Consider the following 17,517-nt stretch of genomic DNA (forward strand, 5'->3'; position numbering starts at 1 on the left):
CCAAGGCAGATGGACTGGAGGGAAGGCTCTTTTTCTGAATTGAGGCCAGGCCCCTCTAAGGCCAGAAGATGACAGTTGGAAGGAGGGAGGGGAGGGCTCTTCCTCTTCAGGCCAGATGGCATTGGCCCTGTCCTTTCACTCCCTCTAAGGCCAGAAGATGACAATTGGAAGAAGGGAGGGGAGGACTCTTCCTCTTCAGGCCCGATGGCGTTGGGCCTGCCCTTTCTTGAGGGGAGAGGGTGTTTTCCTTTCCTCTACTTTTTTTGGAGAAAAAGCTAAGGATTCATGGGTTGTTCTCTCTGTGTTGCTCTCAGTTTCTTACACTGTGACTAAAATAATTTCTCAAGGGGATATATTTAGTGCCATAGTGAGCATAGTATTCATCTTGTTTCATGACAATCACTGTGTTTTATAAGTTAAGGCCATTCACATTATGTATATTTTGTCAAAATGCATGTACTTCAGTGATCTATAACTGTTGTACTTGGACTATGATCAGTAATATATTTCAAAGATTTTTTAGGAATTGGTTTTGCCATTGCATCTTCCCACCTAACTATAGGAGATAGTCTTTATGTCCTTAATTTACTAATTAATTACTCCATCAAGCTCTGCTCCCTAATTTGTTATGACTTCTGGCTTGGCACCTCTGTGTTGTTGTGAAACTTGTTTGCTGGAAGCTTTGCTTTTATTGTTTGTTTGTACTTCAGTGTTTTCTGTGTTATTTTTAGCTAACCAAATGCAGCTATGTAAATATTTCTTCAGATATAAAACTCTTAGACATTGTACGGGGAATTGAAGGCAAACTCATGGTTTTATTAATAAAACCTTTAGAGTATTCACATATTGCTGTCCAATCTCTGCAGGTGCTGAAGAGAAAATTTTGGAAGAGTTTAAAGAAACACACAATCCTGACTCTCCAGATTTTCAGCTCCAGGCAATGATCCAGGCTGCTGGCAAGCTTGTACTGATTGACAAGTTGCTGCCAAAACTGAAGGCTGGTGGCCACAGGGTGCTTATCTTTTCCCAGATGGTGCGCTGCTTGGACATACTGGAAGACTACCTCATTCAAAGACGGTGAGAACAATATAATCCAGTTCAAGGAAATAGCAGTTATTCAACATGCAATCAAGTATTTAGCCTGAGTTGCAAAGAGAGGAAACAATGAAACCACAGGAACTTATCATTATGAATTGAAAAAATGGTACTTGCATAAATATAGCAATAATTGTACTGTTAATTGTAACCTTTTCCTCAACAGATCACTTTTTCATTTATGGTTGGATTTGGCAGCTTTTTCATAAAGAGTACACATTTTGAATAAGATTAAAACTTGTTCTCTACCAGGATGAAGGCACACACTACAAGCAAAAGTTACTTGCTAATAGCCTCAATGATTCAAAATTTTATCTGCCTTTATAATTCTGTTGAATCTGTAATAAACGTCATCTTTTTAATATTGGTTAAAATATCACAGCAAAGTAAAACCAGTTAGTGCTGTAACTTCAAATACTTGTTAATTTTGGAAGTGCAGTGTCTTCTGCATGGGATTTTAACATAAATTCGAAAACCAGGAAAAAATCTGCTAATAGCAGAAAATAGGAGTAAGTATTTCTGTGTAATTTCCTGCTTCTCTGTACTTGATCCTCTTTACTGTCTCCCACTCATGTAATTGTGTATGTATATTTGCAGGATATAGAATTTTGATTTTTGTTCTTCAGTTCTTAACATAGTATCTCATTACTGTTAGGTTCTTTTTTGTAATACTGCTTTGTTTTCCCAGGTATCCTTATGAACGAATTGATGGCAGAGTAAGAGGAAATCTTCGTCAAGCAGCTATTGATAGATTTTCCAGACCTGATTCTGACAGATTTGTGTTTCTACTGTGTACAAGAGCGGGTGGTTTGGGAATAAATCTTACTGCTGCTGATACGTGTATTATATTTGATTCAGATTGGAACCCTCAAAACGATCTTCAGGTAATGTTGTAAGAGGCAGTTGTCAAACCTTCTAGTACTGTGCAAAGAGAATGCTCTCTTGGGTAATCTGCTGGATTTAAAATGTGCATACATACATTCCAGTTTTTTTATTTAATCTAAAAATTGTACTAAGGGGCATGCATGTACTACTTCCTTATTTTATTGTGTTGCACGAACTGAAAGCCTCTTTCATAATTTTTCAGGCTCAGGCCCGATGCCATAGAATAGGGCAAAGCAAATCAGTGAAAATCTACAGGTTAATTACAAGAAATTCTTATGAAAGAGAAATGTTTGACAAAGCAAGCTTAAAGCTTGGCCTTGATAAAGCAGTATTGCAGTCCATGAGCGGAAGAGAGAATGCTACAAATGGGGTAAGAGTATAAATTTATCTCTTTGGTTTTTCAGGAAAAGGTTCTTGCTTTCCATATGTTCCAGTTCCACTTTAAAAGAATTTGGTTTTATAACCGATGTACTAATTGAACCAAATGCATCTTTTTCTGAATGGTGCAGAGGAGCAATCAGCTTTACAGATGGGTACTAGTCTCCATGCCAGCTCACATGGTAGGATTTTTGCCCAACTGTAAAGTGGATTGCTCCACTCAAATGAATCATGGTAAATAACTAATCTCTCCTTTTGGTGAATGGGCATGTTTTTAAAAATAAAAATAGTAGCCACCAGGGAAGTGGTTGTTTTCAGAATTAATGAAGGCATAGAGATTTACTGGTAAGTTTTTTGTCCCCAGATGCAGTCCTAACAAAAATTGTTCCTCCAAAACTTCTATTTGGGTTGAGAGAAGAGCAGCTGAGGAAAGGCTTAAACTTGCCCCTCACCTGCCATCTCACCTGACCTGTTTGCATTTTTTTAAAATGTAATTAAATATAGATACATTTAACAACACAAACCTGCTTGATACTATGGTGGCACCTTGCTATAGGATGATGATCTTTATTTTCGAGAAAAAAGAAATATTTTTTACTAAACTGTTTTTTTCCCCCCGTCCAATATGAGATAGTTAGAAGTAGTTATGTGTATGTTGTCTTAAGGCTCAAAACTGTTGTTTATACAAATTAGACTAGCTGAGGTATTAAGAAACACTATTTTTTTCCTATACTGCATTACAAATAATGTAAAGTTTTAAAAAGGCATCTCCACCTCTCTAAATCACAGGTACAGCAGCTTTCTAAAAAAGAAATAGAAGATCTTTTGAGAAAAGGAGCTTATGGTGCTTTAATGGATGAAGAGGATGAAGGGTCCAAATTCTGTGAAGAGGATATAGATCAAATTCTTTTGAGGCGAACACACACAATCACTATTGAGTCTGAGGGCAAAGGATCTACATTTGCAAAGGTGAACATTTAAATTGTTCTGGTCTGATGATTGTCTGGTAAAAATGGATATTAATATGAATTATCTTTCCTATGAACATATCAGTTTGTTAATATGACCCTAACCCAGTATGCAAGCAGAACTTGAGTTCTTATTGTAAAACTGAATCCAGAATCCACCTAAATCCTCCATAAGTGCAGGTTGCCACAAATACAACCTCACTTTTGAAATCTCTTAACTCTATAAAAGACTGACAAGAATACAGATAGTACTGTCTATTTACATCTTTAACCAAAATTACTGTGTCCCACAAACTGGGAATGTATCTGAAATCTGTGTTGTTTGCAGTCTCTGTTTTAGGAAAGTTCTATGTGCTGCTCAAGACAGTAGTGATTTATTTTTCTTCAGAGGCTTTCGGCAGCCTTCCTGAACCTAATGCCATTGACCATGTCTTGTAAATATGATAGAAGCTGGAGTCTAGCACATTGTCAGGACAACAGGTTGGAAAGATATATAGAACAAAAGAAGTTACCTTCCTGTTTGTGCCTTGAAATACACTCGGTTCACTTGTTTCATACTTTAACTTGAAGTAGAGTATGCTTTCTGTTCCAAGTGACAGTTTCATATTTTAAGAAGAAATGTGTATATCTATGGCACAGACATTTAACTACAGATATACCTCTGTTAATGAAGTAGATGTGTTCCTGGACATTACTTCTTTAACAGAATATAACGGGAGTAGTTGAACATGTTTCAGTAAACTTTTTATCCAATATCAGCAGTATCCACATGTGAAATGAAACAACCAGGCTAGGTAATCCTTCCATAAGTACAAAAGAATGTTTTGAAGCTTCTAGAAATAAATAAAGAGACCACTTGAAGCTTTTTCCACAAGGTATCCAGGGATGACTTTTTCTCACACCTACCTCCACTCTTATGATTTCCATTTTGGTGGCCAGAGTTATACTTTAAAAAAGAAAGAAAAAGATGGTGGGTTTTCCCCTGTTTTGCTATTCCAACAGGGTCAGTAAGGGATTCTAGAAAAAGCTGCTCTTTACTCTGTCTGTTGTGGACAGGTATACATGGATACAGTGGGATCAGCTACAGTACAATTCCCCTCTTTCCCACCTCGAATTATGTTGCATTGCTTATTGCAGACCCATTGTTGCAACCTGACTCCAAAAGTCTCCAGCTCTCCTTCAGCATTCTCCCCATGCTGATGGTGCTAAAAAACCTTTCAGCTAGACAGAGGACAAGAAAGAAGAGAGCAGCTGGGCAGGCATGAAAAGACTTTGTAAAGGAGCTTCTTTGTCATGGGCTTCATTAACTGAAACATGCCTGTGTTGTATTTGCTCTTGTCAGTCAGTTTGTCTATCTTTAGATCGCTATTCTCCTGAAGCATAGCTTCTTGCTAAATCACAAATGTGTGATATGATCATTGCTTTACTTGAAAACTTGGTTCCATATGATGTAGAGTTACAATTCCTTTACCTTTTTTGTTTTGCCATAAACTTTAAAAGCAAGGTGAATAAATGTATATACAATTGTTTTCACTGTGTTAAGACATTAGGATGTTTATTCAATGTGCATTTGTTTTAGGCTAGTTTTGTTGCATCTGGAAACAGAACAGATATTTCCTTGGATGATCCTAACTTCTGGCAAAAGTGGGCAAAAAAAGCTGAACTTGATATTGATGCCTTAAATGGAAGGGTGAGACATTTAAAAGTATTCATTGTTATCAGTGAAATATGGGATGATTATTACTGGGGTTTTTAAAAAACAACAACACTGAAACCCTCATTTGATTCTTTATTGTAGAACAATCTAGTTATTGATACACCAAGAGTGAGAAAGCAAACTAGACTATACAGTGCAGTAAAAGAAGATGAACTGATGGAATTTTCAGATCTGGAAAGTGATTCTGAAGAAAAACCCAATATAAAACCCCGTAGGCCCCAGGACAAATCTCAGGGTTATGCACGCAGTGAATGCTTTAGAGTGGAAAAAAATCTGTTAGTTTATGGGTAAGTACTGTAAAATACACCTGAAACTCATCCTATTTATATTATTATAGTTTTAGCCTATATTCTTAAAAATTCCTATGCATACACATGATAGTAGTTTTAGTAGTTTATTATAGTTTTAGTCTATAGTTTTAGTCTAGCATAACATATACAGATGCATTGAATCAAAGCCCAAGTATGTTGGCAGTTAATATTTCTTGGAATACATCAACTATCCTTGTCATCACAATATACCGTAATTTAGCATGTATGCCATGTACTAAACTACAGTCGCTTTTTTTTTTTTACAATTTACAGAATAAACTCATATGTATCTAATCATATCTTGTCATTATGATTTTTAGATTAAATTATACAGGTGATTCAACATGCAGTTAAACAGTTGCTTCCTAATCATCTAGTGTGAAAGCTTGCATTTATAAAATTGAACGCCGGATTGCCAAAATGTTTAACATTTTTGTTTTGTTGCTACTGTACTCGTATTTCCAAAGTCTAGTAACCATTTAAAAAACTGCTACAAATAGTGATCTTTGGGGGGAAATGAACAGGTAGTCAAAAGTATTAGTTTTAGTGGTTCGGCATAATTTGTTCAACGGTTAATTCCTGTCTCAGTTAAATTGTCAAAGTTAAATAATACGCTAAATGACTTATTGCCTCAAAGTTAACCAAGCTCCCTTACTGAACTACCATTAAGATGATATTAAGAGCCTCTGTCTAAACTTAGCTTCTTTAAAGTTGTGTACAGTTATTACAAATAGAGGATTACAGGATCAAACAGACCAACCTAAAAATCTCAAGAGTCTAGAAACTCTTATGAGGTAAAATTTCCTTTTCAGAGCCTATGAGAACCATTAGCATTAAACACGTGTCTTTTATTATTTCCAATATAGTTAAATACTGCTTTTATGAGCAGTGAACCTGCTGCCAGCTTAATAAAATAAATATTCTTAACTCTTTGGAAGCACAAACTGAATTTCCTGATGTGGCATATAAAGTACAGAACATGTTTAGCCTATCACAAGATTCCAAGTCTACCTGGTGCTCGGGAGACGATGTCAGAATGAAAAATCCAGGTCTATATATGATGTATACTTTTTATTTTTCTTGTAGTTGGGGACGGTGGATTGATATCCTTACACATGGGCGCTATAAACGTCAGCTAACAGAACAAGATGTAGAAACCATCTGCCGGACTATCCTTGTGTATTGTCTCAATCATTACAAAGGAGATGAAAACATCAAGAGTTTTATCTGGGATCTGATCACTCCAACTGCAGATGGACAGACACGAGCCTTAGTTAACCATTCTGGTGTGTATCCATATATTGTATTTTCCTATCAGATTCTGCAGCAATCGGCACTCTATTGTTTGAAAGTCACAGGGAATTATAGGCCTATACTTTGCTATGTGGCATCTTGAAATAACTTAGTATTGTTTATCTTTGATAAGCAAGAAATAAAACTTACTCTTTCTCATCCAGCTACTGAAGGTGCCTGGGGCTAGGTTAGCCTCCACTACACGGAGGACATTCTCCACAGCTGCCCCAGCCCTTTGGAACACGCTGCCCACTGAGCTCCGCTCGTCTACCACCCTGGCCCAATTCAGGAAGGACCTGAAAACCTTCCTGTTCCAACAGGCATTACCCGAATAAAATCCTGTGGGCCTTCCTCCTCTTCCGTGGCCAAGAGGTTGGGCTATGGGGCTTTTTGTTTGTCTGTTATGGTTTTTTATTGCTTGTGTATTTTTAAATTGTTGTAATTAGACTATGTTTTTAACTTGATGTAAGCCGCCCTGATCGTGGGAAGGGCGGGATATAAATAAAATTTTTATTATTTTATTATTTATTTATCCTGAATTAAATATATTAGCACTTTCCTGTGACACTTTTCTGTATAATATGACTTTCCAATCAACCATTGCCTAAATTCAGTTATTAGTCACAATTGGAGTAAGCCTGTTGAATCAGTGAAAATTTGGTTATTCCACTTATTCACTGGTTCTACTTTAATTGAGGCTAAAAATGTGCTTACAAATATTTCTATAAACTATACCTATACATAATTTATGAAAATGGAGATTGATAGTAAAATCTCAGTAAATGACATCCATAGATAGTATAATCTAGGTGAATGACATCCAAGTCAGACTGTTAGCCCAATTGCAGATTGGGTCTCCTTTATTCAGAATTCCGAAATCTGAAATACTATATATACTCATGTATAGAAATTATAGTCCAAAAATTGACCCCAAAAACAGGAGTTGACTTATCCATGGGTCAGTGTTAGTACTGTACTTTAACTCTTATTTTTAAAAAAGGAACCATGCACTGGTGAAAGGCAAAGTATAATCTGTCCTGGAAGCACTGACCTTCCTCTGTTCTCTCATCCATCCAACTTTTAGGATGAGTACAAACAGTTATGCCTTCTGGAATTTTATAAGTTCTTTGGCATTGTTTTCCTTTGCTTCATCCTTTAGATCCTTTGTTACATGGCCCTAAGTTTTACCTTTATCCAAGGGTCATATCAAAATCCATAATTTTGGCCCCAAAACTTGCCCTTGACTCATACATGAGGTCGACTTATAGTCGAGTATATACAACACAGTGCACCCTTGGCTTATGCGGGGGATACATTCCCCCCCCCCCCCGCATAAGCCAAATACCGTGTATGCTCAATCCCCATTCAAGTGAATGGGGCTCGTGCATGTGGTGGCACGGTGGTGCACATGCGCCGCCCCTTCTATCCCATGCGTTCCTGCGCAGCTTTGTATATATGCTCAAAGCTGTGTATAGTGCGCCCATGTTATATGCGGGTGCACTGTACTCCAAAATTGTCCATGGGGGGTGGCTGAGATAGTGACACCTTTGCTTTGGGATGCTTCAGTGTAAATCATTTTTGTTTCATGCACAAAAATATTTTAAAATACAATATTGTGTATAAAATCACCTTTAGGCTATGTGTGTAAGTTGAATATGAAACAAATGATTTTTATGTTTAGATTTGTCTCCCATATCGAAGATATCTCATTATGTACATGCAAATGCTCCAAAATTTGAAAAAAAAAAAAACCACTGAAATCCAAAACACTGGTGATTCCAAGCATTTCAGATAAGAAAGACTCAACCTGTATCTTAGTCAACACAAATTATTGAATATGCAGAGAAATGTCACATGCTTCTCATCTCCAACCCTTTTAAATTAAGACACTTGCTTTCTTCTTCATGCTCTGTGTTGCTCTGGGCCTAATGTTTTCACAAAGCTTTATTCAGAACATTCTAGAGCAGAACAGCTTTTGGCAGAAATCCTGCTCCTGTTCCATAAGCATGGATGCTGCAGTGCTGCAGATGTACTCTACATTCAGTTCCAGATTTGGATAGAACAGATTTATTGAAAACTATTTTAAGCTCCCTTAATTTCAGTGGGTTTGCTATAAGCATGACTAAATTTCTACATACTGTAATTTTATTGTATTTTGTTTTTACTTTTGTATGATAAATACTTTTTTTAGCAAAAGGAAGTATCATAGCTGCATTTTGCTTGGATGTGGAAAACAGAATCTTTGTGTGCATGCACACACATGGGTATAAAATTTGTTAAATTGCAAATGACTGTGTCAGCCCAGTCTACTCCACAGAGTTGTTACTTTGCTTTAAGCTCCTTGGAGGAATGGTGAAATGCAAACATCTGGCATGATCCAACCAAACTTAAATACTTCTAAATCCCACTGAGTTTAAACACATGTTTAACTCCTCATATTGAAGTCAGTGAGGCTTTAAACACTTTCTTGAGTATATCACATATATTATATTGACTTTTTTCATTTTTAAATACAAAATAGTGTAGCAAGGTAGCAAAAACTTACATGTAGAAATTGAGCTTCCTCTAAAAACTGTGTTTTAGGAAACATTGTATGACTTGTGTGATTTTTCAAATTTTCTCAAATTGTTCTGCCATTTTACTGCTTTGCATAGGAAGACAATTATATGACACAATCCTAGACATGTATAGTCAGAAGTAGGGTGTAATGGAGCTTATTCTCAGCTAAGTGGGTAAAAGATTGCATCTATATGCTATGACTAGTATTCACAGGAGAGCAAACCACTATGTAGGACACTGAAGCCTTCCCTCTAACCATTGGGAATCTTTCTAGCTTCTCAGATTTCACCAGGGTCTGAGGTACACCTTCAAGCATGCCTTTGCCACCATAGGAAGTAGAAATGTGCTACGTAAGAATGAAAGCTGAGATTCTTAGGAAGCCAGATTGTCAAGCCAGTATTGACATTCTGTGTTACTGTTTTGTTTTGTTAATGGGCATAATGTCCTGTGCCAGCAGTCTGATATACTCATTATGGGACATGATGTAATAGTCGATAAGACCTCACTTTCAGAAAGTCAACATGTGTATGCATTGCATATGGCAATAGTTTGTCAGGTAGTGAATGTTTAAAGAAGGACTGTGTGGAATTACAGGCAGATGTGATCAGTGTTAATGCTCCTTGCTGAAAATTCATGCATGGTGTATTTCTTAGGCTTGTCTGCTCCAGTGCCCAGGGGAAGAAAAGGCAAAAAAGTGAAAGCTCAGAGTTCACAGCCAGTGCTACAGAATGCTGACTGGCTAGCAAGCTGTAACCCAGATGCCTTGTTTCAGGAGGACAGCTATAAGAAACACCTCAAACATCACTGTAACAAGTAAGTTTCTTAACCCTGTTAAGGCAACAGTATAATCTTAGAATAGAACTAGAATGGCCTAGGTCACATAGATTACAGTGGTATTGCTGTAGTAACTTGTGTATCCTCTTTAGCTCCAACATTCATCTAGATATTTGTCAACCAGTTTTATCTGAGTGTTTAATTTTAATTAGGCTTTTCTAGAACTGTTTTTATTGCTAAAGAAATTTTGATACTGTTGCAGATTTTTTTCACATTCCACAGTGTCTGCATCCTTGGCCAAAGCTGTGTGTCAGTCCCAACTATAAATAATTTTCAGAGTCATATTGGGGACTTTATGAACAAAGCTGATCTACAAATCATACTAGATTCTGCATTCTAGTTGCACCTAAATTGCTATCCTTATAATAGTCTTCCCTGTGTATCAGTATTCACAGGCTTTCTTGGTAGATTTATATGTATTCTGTAGAGGAAAGTCCCTCTTCTTTGGGTGTTTGTTAGCACATTTGGCTTATCACCATGTTTTTTCTGCAGCAGTAGAATCTTAGAATAAAACTAGAATGGCTATTGATGTCAGTATGTAAAAAAATGATTGATAAGACCTCACTTTGAATGCTTTGGAGTGGTACAGTTTATTGTTACTCAGTTTGGTATTAATCTTGTCATACTATTCAAAGAAATTATTAAGCCATGTAACATTGTCCTGTGAATAGTCTTATGGGAAGAGAGCAGAAATAAACTGTAATCTTAAATATGTTTGTTTCAAATTTGACTGAAGTTTTGAAAGAAATATGGGTAAAATCAAGCTGAAAAGATTTTAAAAGTTGGGATTTTCATTTAAAATTCCCCAGCATTTTGATCAAAAAATGCATCTAGCAAAAAAGGTGTATAATTAAGAAACATTTATATAAAACTATGTGAGCCATCCTGTATCTGTTCAAATGTCTGATTCCTACATTATGAAGTTTATTTAATAGGTGTCCTTCATTTGTTGCATCGAGTATATAGACATCAGACATACAGATTAAAACCCCAATCTTGCTTTCTGAATCTAGTTTCTATTCCTGTAAGTAAAAGAATAGTGTTAAAGGTACCAGAATATTCCTTCAGAGTATTCTCCAGTGTTATTTTCAATCTCAAACCTAATCTATGCTGCTTAAACAAAGAACATCTGGAAGGTATATGGAAGTAAATTTTAATCCTAGTACATTGAAGAAAGGGGCAAAGGAAAATAGCCATCACTAATATTGTTTTGAAATGGTTCTGTTTTCCCTGCTTTCACTCTTTTCACAAGATTTAAATGTGCAGCATTGGTATTTATTATCACTGGCTATATCCAGAATCCATACAACTGCTAAATGAGAATGATGATGATAATGGAGTACTACTACGTAACATATAAAATGTTATGTAAAATATTAAGACAGTGCCCTGAATATTGCAATTTATTCCTACAGCCACTAGTGCCTTTTGAATATTATTTCCATATTTAACTTCCCATTAAAATCTGTGTGGAAACAGACTTCTGAAACTGAGTGTAGTTGCAAAACTAGTTGAAAACAAATAAAAATTCTGTTGAACACAAACCTTAGGCATGGCTTATGCTGATCTTTGTATCCCAGTCATAGGGTTGTCATCCCTGAGGGCCTCCAAACCGGGAAAAATGTAGGACATGGTTTTAAAATGTAGGACCTTTTTTTTTTAAATTAAAAAAAAAATACCCTTGCCAGGAAATTTTTAAAAAAGGCCCTACATTTTAAAACCTTGTCCAAAGCCTGGGGCCTGGGAGACAGAGTCCCCCAAGCCCCAGGGAAGGCTTGGAGGACGCCGTTTCCAAGCCTTCCCTGGGGCCTGGGATAAAGTGTCCCCCAAGCCCCAGGGAATTCTTGGAGGACGCTGCTTCCAAAGCCTCCCTGGGGCCTGGGAGACAGCGTCAAGGCAGTAGGCAGGCAGCCACCCACCTCCGCCTCAGCCTCCTCCTCTGCCTCCGCCTCCCAGGCTCAAGAAAGTGCCCAGCACGGAGGCGTGCCAGGCAGAGGAGGCATTGGGTGGTTGCCTACCAGTGCCTGTTGCCCTGGCGCGCGCACGCGTGCAAGGAGCACCAAGCCAGGCAGGCACCTCTGCCTCCTCCTCCGCTTGGCACGGCCTGCAACGGAGGAGGAGGAGAAGGAGGTGTGCCTCCTGGGTCGCCCCCCCTCCCTGCCACCCTCCCCCCGCACACCGCCTCCTCCTTCGCTTCCTCCACAAGGCCTGGAACAGAGGAGGAGGTGAGTGGCGCAGCCACGCAGGGAAGCAGGGGAAGGTGGGTTGGCACTGTGCGGGCCCCGAACTGGGGGCTGGGGCCAAACCGTACCGGGGCCCCCCAAAAACGGGTTTGTCACAGGGGCCGCCAGGTTATGGCATCCCTACCCAGTCACCATGTTTGTATGTGTATTTTTGGGGATATTCTGCTGAATAACAGATGTGGTGGTTTATATCTTACATTAGTTGCTTAGCTGACTCTGGAGCATTGTCTCCAGATACCTGGGTGAACTCCCATTTTCTGAGTCTAGAAATCATAAGTAATTCAGAAGTTGTATAGAAGTGAGGAAAGCAGAAGTTGCAAGAGAGTCGCACCTGTTCTTTGCTTCCAGCTACTGTATGAGCAAAAGTCATGGATCTTGTTGCAGTGAGACCCACCAGCCCCTCAAGATCATAGCTACTTCTGCTGAAAAAGAGGCTCCTTTTACTGTATGGCATGACCAACAAAGGCTAAGGTGGTGATGCACCCTTATTACATGTAATTTTTCATTGGACTATTGGAGCTTGTAAAGATAAGATATTGGACTGACGCTGAGTGGGCCCATTTTGGGTTGGTTTTCCCCGCTAAGCTACTCAAGGACCAGAATCTGTTCATGCAAATCCTGTATTTTTCTACCTTGTTACATTGATTGGGGAAATTCTAGCCCATCAGACTGAAGAATTCCTCCAGTGCTAAATTATAGGACATTTCAGCTAAACTACAGGCTTTAGCAATAGCACTAAAGCCATGGGATATTCTCCCTTTGTGTGTGCCAAAAGTTAAAATATTTGGGAGAAGGCCTGAGATCTGTGCACTCTTCCCTGGGCAGCACCACACTCAGCTATCTGCTCCTAGTCAAAACATATTCTTGGAAAATGCCCTTAATTCATAGGAGATATCTGCTGAATAGGAAGTACATATTGGAAGGCACTGCAGACGGAACTGCTTCTGACATGGTTCAGCATCTTGAGTGAAATAACAGAACGCTTTGCATTAGTGTAGGATGCTTGAAAGTTCAGAAGCACTGCCTTACTTGGTACTTTTCACCCAGCAGGCACTTTCCAAAAACAAAACATCACCCAAGAGACCTCTGCAATATTACAGATGCCTCAGGGCTTCTTAGCATTGTGCCATGAGGAAAGGGCTGGAAGAGAAGCCCCAGGGACATGGCAGCAGGGCTCTGAGAGGAAAGTCTGCGAGTGCTGGAGGCCAAGCAGAAGGCAGCAGGACTGTTGGGCATTCCTCCCAGTTGGCCGGCATTGCTTTAGAGTGGGGAGGGGTGGGGCTTCATGTAACAATGGTAAGGGGCAGATGTGGTGCATATGCTGCCAGTGTGCCATTGCTGTTGAAAAGCCATGAGTACTTCAACCAAAGTAGAATGTGCTTTTGCATGTATGTATTTAAAAACTTCCAAGTATCATTGTAAAGGAAAGAGAGCATGTGTTTAATTATATCAAGTTAATCTTTGATTGAGAACATAGAATAATAGCTTCTAAAAAGTTCTGGAGCATTTCAAAGGCATTCCACTGTTAGTCTGAACAAAGTTACTTCTTGATTCATCTAAAATAGTTGAAATAGTAAATTTGGTATAACTTTTTCTTCCAAAATCTTGTTTTTAGGAAACCGACTTTTTTCCATTCTCAGAAACAAAAACAAAACAAAAAAACTGTATAATCTTAACAAGCCTGACATTCCATATTGGAGGTTTATTGTAAGGTAGTAAAACCAGATTTTATATCTCGTTTATTCCTACAACTTCTGATGTGCTTCCAAAAATGGTATTAAGGCAGCAGCTGAGGAAATTTTATGAGATAATGAAGCAGAACAGTTACTGAAAGCCATCTGCTCAGTTGTTTACAAACTTGCTTCAATACTTCAGAGGCAGTGGTAGAGTACGTGTCTAAACTTCACAAGCTGCACTAGGTAGAACTAAATGAAATGCGCCTGGGTTGGGTTGAGCTCGATCCCTCTCTGTGCAGTCTAAGCGGTTGCCAGGCAGGCCTGTTGGAAGCCAGCAGAAAGCACCACACAGAGGTGATTATGTGCCACCATCTGTCACGCTTCAAGCCTACCATACAGCATGGCTAATCAGCCTTGGCAGGATGATGGATGAACAGCAGCAGCTGCCAAAAGCCACTGTTGGCAAACAGTCCTGAAGTTAAGAACTTTTTCCCCTCTCTGTTTTCCTCTTCAGGGTCCTGCTGCGTGTCCGCATGCTGTACTATCTGAGGCAAGAAGTTATAGGGGACCAAGCTGACAAGATCTTAGAGGGTGCTGACTCAAGGTTAGTGCATATTCCGGTTTATTTGTTGCTTTATGGTTATGCAGTTTCTGAATGCTTATTTTTAATCAGAGGAATTAAGTTTTCCATAGTTGTATAGCTCTCGAAACCATTCTCATTGCATGCTTTGAATATATGATGAGAGTGTATCTGGATATAGATATAAGTAATAGGAATTTATTATGGAAAAAGGATCCACTGTCAACTATATTTACAAAAAAAATAAGATTTCATTTTTAATATAAGAGGTAGTGGGAAAGTTTATGAATAACATTAACAGACCTGTTGCTTTTGACCTAGTCAAGCATCTTAATTTTTGTGCGTTTTCAATTATGGTTCTTTGCCCTTCTGATGTTTAGTATGGAAACTTTTAAGTTTGATATCCAAGCTTCAAAAGTATTTTCAAATGTGTAATTCTTTTTATAGTGAGGTTGATATTTGGATTCCTGAACCATTTCATGCTGAAGTTCCTACAGAATGGTGGGATAAGGAAGCAGATAAATCTCTTTTAATTGGAGTGTTCAAACATGGTAAGTGATCTCTGTATTAAAACTTGATGTGTATACCAATATTCAGTCTCAATATTAACAAGTGTAATTCCAAAGAATTGTTGGCTTCTATCTCCTTTTTTTCCTTCTGCAGTGAAAAAAAATCAGTTTGAGTTGTAAATATCAGATGCTGTTTTTAAATGTTTGCAGAACATTTCAGAAGAAAACATTACTTTCTTGGCTGTAAATAATACAGAACCATATTTGTTTAAATAATAGCCAAGTAGTATTATAGATCTCCATAAACTCTGCTTCCAGCACTGTTTCACTTGCTAACTCTGCCAGCCAGTGTCAAAGTGGACGGTGGGCTTAACCTCTGCTATTAATCTGTACAAGTGCCTCCTGGGCTTTGTTCCAAGCAATATTTCACAAATGTCAGTGCTGAGAACTCCCGGTTCCCTTGAGTGGGATGCAGCCTTGTTAACTTTGAAAGGCTGGGGATGCAGAGCTGGCATGATATATACAGTGCGCAATTCCTGATTATAATCCCAATTCTCTGGAGGTTGCAGAGGTATTCTCAGCAGCCCAGCCTGACTAAAGGGGAGAATGATGGCTTATAAAACCTTTCATGATTACAGTTTGGCTTGAGGCTCTACAGCAGTTAAGGACAGTGTGTTGTAGTACAAATCCTAATTGAATTGTGCTGTTCTGCCTATGTGCAGTAGCTCTGTTTTGTGGGCTCAGCTGAGGCAAGTCTAGTCTAAAAATCATTTCCCTGCCGTGCACTGTTGGGATCTGCCATTTCCCATCTATTCAACTTGGGCAGTAAGAAAAAGCAAACAGCGTTTGGAAAACCATGGAAGGAACAGTGTCATCTTACTGACAGGCATCCCCTAAACTAAATAAGACAGATTCACTGGCCCTTATGTGTTTGCCCATGTATGCATTTCCAACCTAAAGTGCTGGTTTCAATAGTGCCAGTACTACTACTACTACTACTACTACTACTACTGAAAGGAATGGAGAATGTTACATATAGATGTTAAAGGGTGATGAGTGAGAAACTTTCTGTATGCCCTGAGCATGGACCCCCCCCCCCAATATTCTTGTCTTGATTTCTTTCTTGCCTACTTGTGTATAAGCTGGAAATTTTCCATTTCATAGATTTTGTGTATGACACAATCTTCTGTATTACTTAAATTACTAAAAGGAATTCTAGAAATGTGGTTTAATCATTCTGCATTAGTATATAAGTACAATTCTTTCCACATTTGTAGGCCTTATATTTTATTTTATTTTTCTTTCTGGGCACAGGCTATGAGAAGTACAATTCGATGAGAGCAGACTCTACTCTGTGTTTTCTGGAAAGGGTTGGTATGCCTGATGCCAAGGCCATAGCTGCTGAACAGAGAGGGACAGATATATTAACAGATGGCGGTGATGGGTAAGAAGGACATTATAAAAAAATAATAAACTTTATAGTTTTATCATATACACTGCCCTGGTGTCATCTATTGTGTCACATTTGAGGATTTTGATGTTAATGTTTCATGCTAATATTTATGTTGAAGCAATTGAACAGATTAAATTTGGGACTATATATAATTAGTAAACAATACTTTATTGTTTAGTTTAGTTTTGTATGATGATTTAGCATTGTTCCCATAGGATACCAGCTAATAAAATTTGTTACCTAATTCTGTTTTCTCTCCCCCCACCCCCCTTCTGCATGCTGTTTCATATAGAGGTGATTTTGATAGAGAGGATGAAGATCCAGAATATAAACCTACCAGGACTCCATTCAAGGATGAAATTGATGTAAGAAGATTGACATGTCAATATATACTTTTTATGTATATGTAATATTTGAGTAATGAGAATTTAAAATATTAATGTATTGCAATATTATGATAAGGAAGGTTATTGTATAATAATGGAGCATTCCCAATTTTTCTTCCTTTGTCTTCTTAAAAGATCAATTATTGTAAAAATAAAAATGGTGACTTAGGTCTTTCATTTTTTTCAAAGGAATTTGCAAACTCACCATCTGATAAGGAGGAGTCTATAGAGCTGCACACAAGTAAGATTTTTTTAAAAGTTTAGAAGGGAAAAGAGGTTCTTGCAAATAGTGTCTAATACTGATAGCTATATATTAGGGACCAACATTTTGTGGTTTTATACATAAAATGTGTTACATATTTTGTTGGCTTTATACCTTTCTGTAATTTGGTATTTCAACAAATTTTCACTTCATAAAGGTCTTCAGATTAATTGCATAGAGTGACTTGTGAGGTTGTAAAGCCCATGTTATTCATTTTAAAAAGACAGTATTGTAAATGAACAATATTGTAGTTAAAAAAATAAAACAGACATGTATTTGGTATGAGCATTTTAATCCAAATCCTTTAATACATTTTAGTGTTACCATTAACATTTAATATGAATGTTGCTCATGACAGTAAAGTGCTC

The 17,517-nt window shown here is 37.9% G+C and overlaps 1 protein-coding gene across 1 annotated transcript in view; it reads left to right on the top strand.

Moving 5' to 3' along the window:
* Window positions 1–17,517, top strand: part of CHD7 (chromodomain helicase DNA binding protein 7) — a 190,702-nt gene that overhangs the window by 155,700 nt on the left and 17,485 nt on the right. Inside the window, exons 18-30 of the mRNA XM_042463426.1 lie at window positions 867–1,077; window positions 1,784–1,979; window positions 2,183–2,350; window positions 3,148–3,327; window positions 4,906–5,016; window positions 5,125–5,330; window positions 6,441–6,640; window positions 9,860–10,019; window positions 14,474–14,563; window positions 14,987–15,090; window positions 16,363–16,492; window positions 16,794–16,866; window positions 17,077–17,128. Coding sequence (XP_042319360.1) covers window positions 867–1,077; window positions 1,784–1,979; window positions 2,183–2,350; window positions 3,148–3,327; window positions 4,906–5,016; window positions 5,125–5,330; window positions 6,441–6,640; window positions 9,860–10,019; window positions 14,474–14,563; window positions 14,987–15,090; window positions 16,363–16,492; window positions 16,794–16,866; window positions 17,077–17,128 — 1,881 coding nt within the window. The remainder of the gene's footprint in view (window positions 1–866; window positions 1,078–1,783; window positions 1,980–2,182; window positions 2,351–3,147; window positions 3,328–4,905; window positions 5,017–5,124; window positions 5,331–6,440; window positions 6,641–9,859; window positions 10,020–14,473; window positions 14,564–14,986; window positions 15,091–16,362; window positions 16,493–16,793; window positions 16,867–17,076; window positions 17,129–17,517) is intronic.

This window comes from Sceloporus undulatus, chromosome 4 (assembly GCF_019175285.1).
Source record: "Sceloporus undulatus isolate JIND9_A2432 ecotype Alabama chromosome 4, SceUnd_v1.1, whole genome shotgun sequence".
NCBI lineage: Eukaryota > Metazoa > Chordata > Lepidosauria > Squamata > Phrynosomatidae > Sceloporus > Sceloporus undulatus.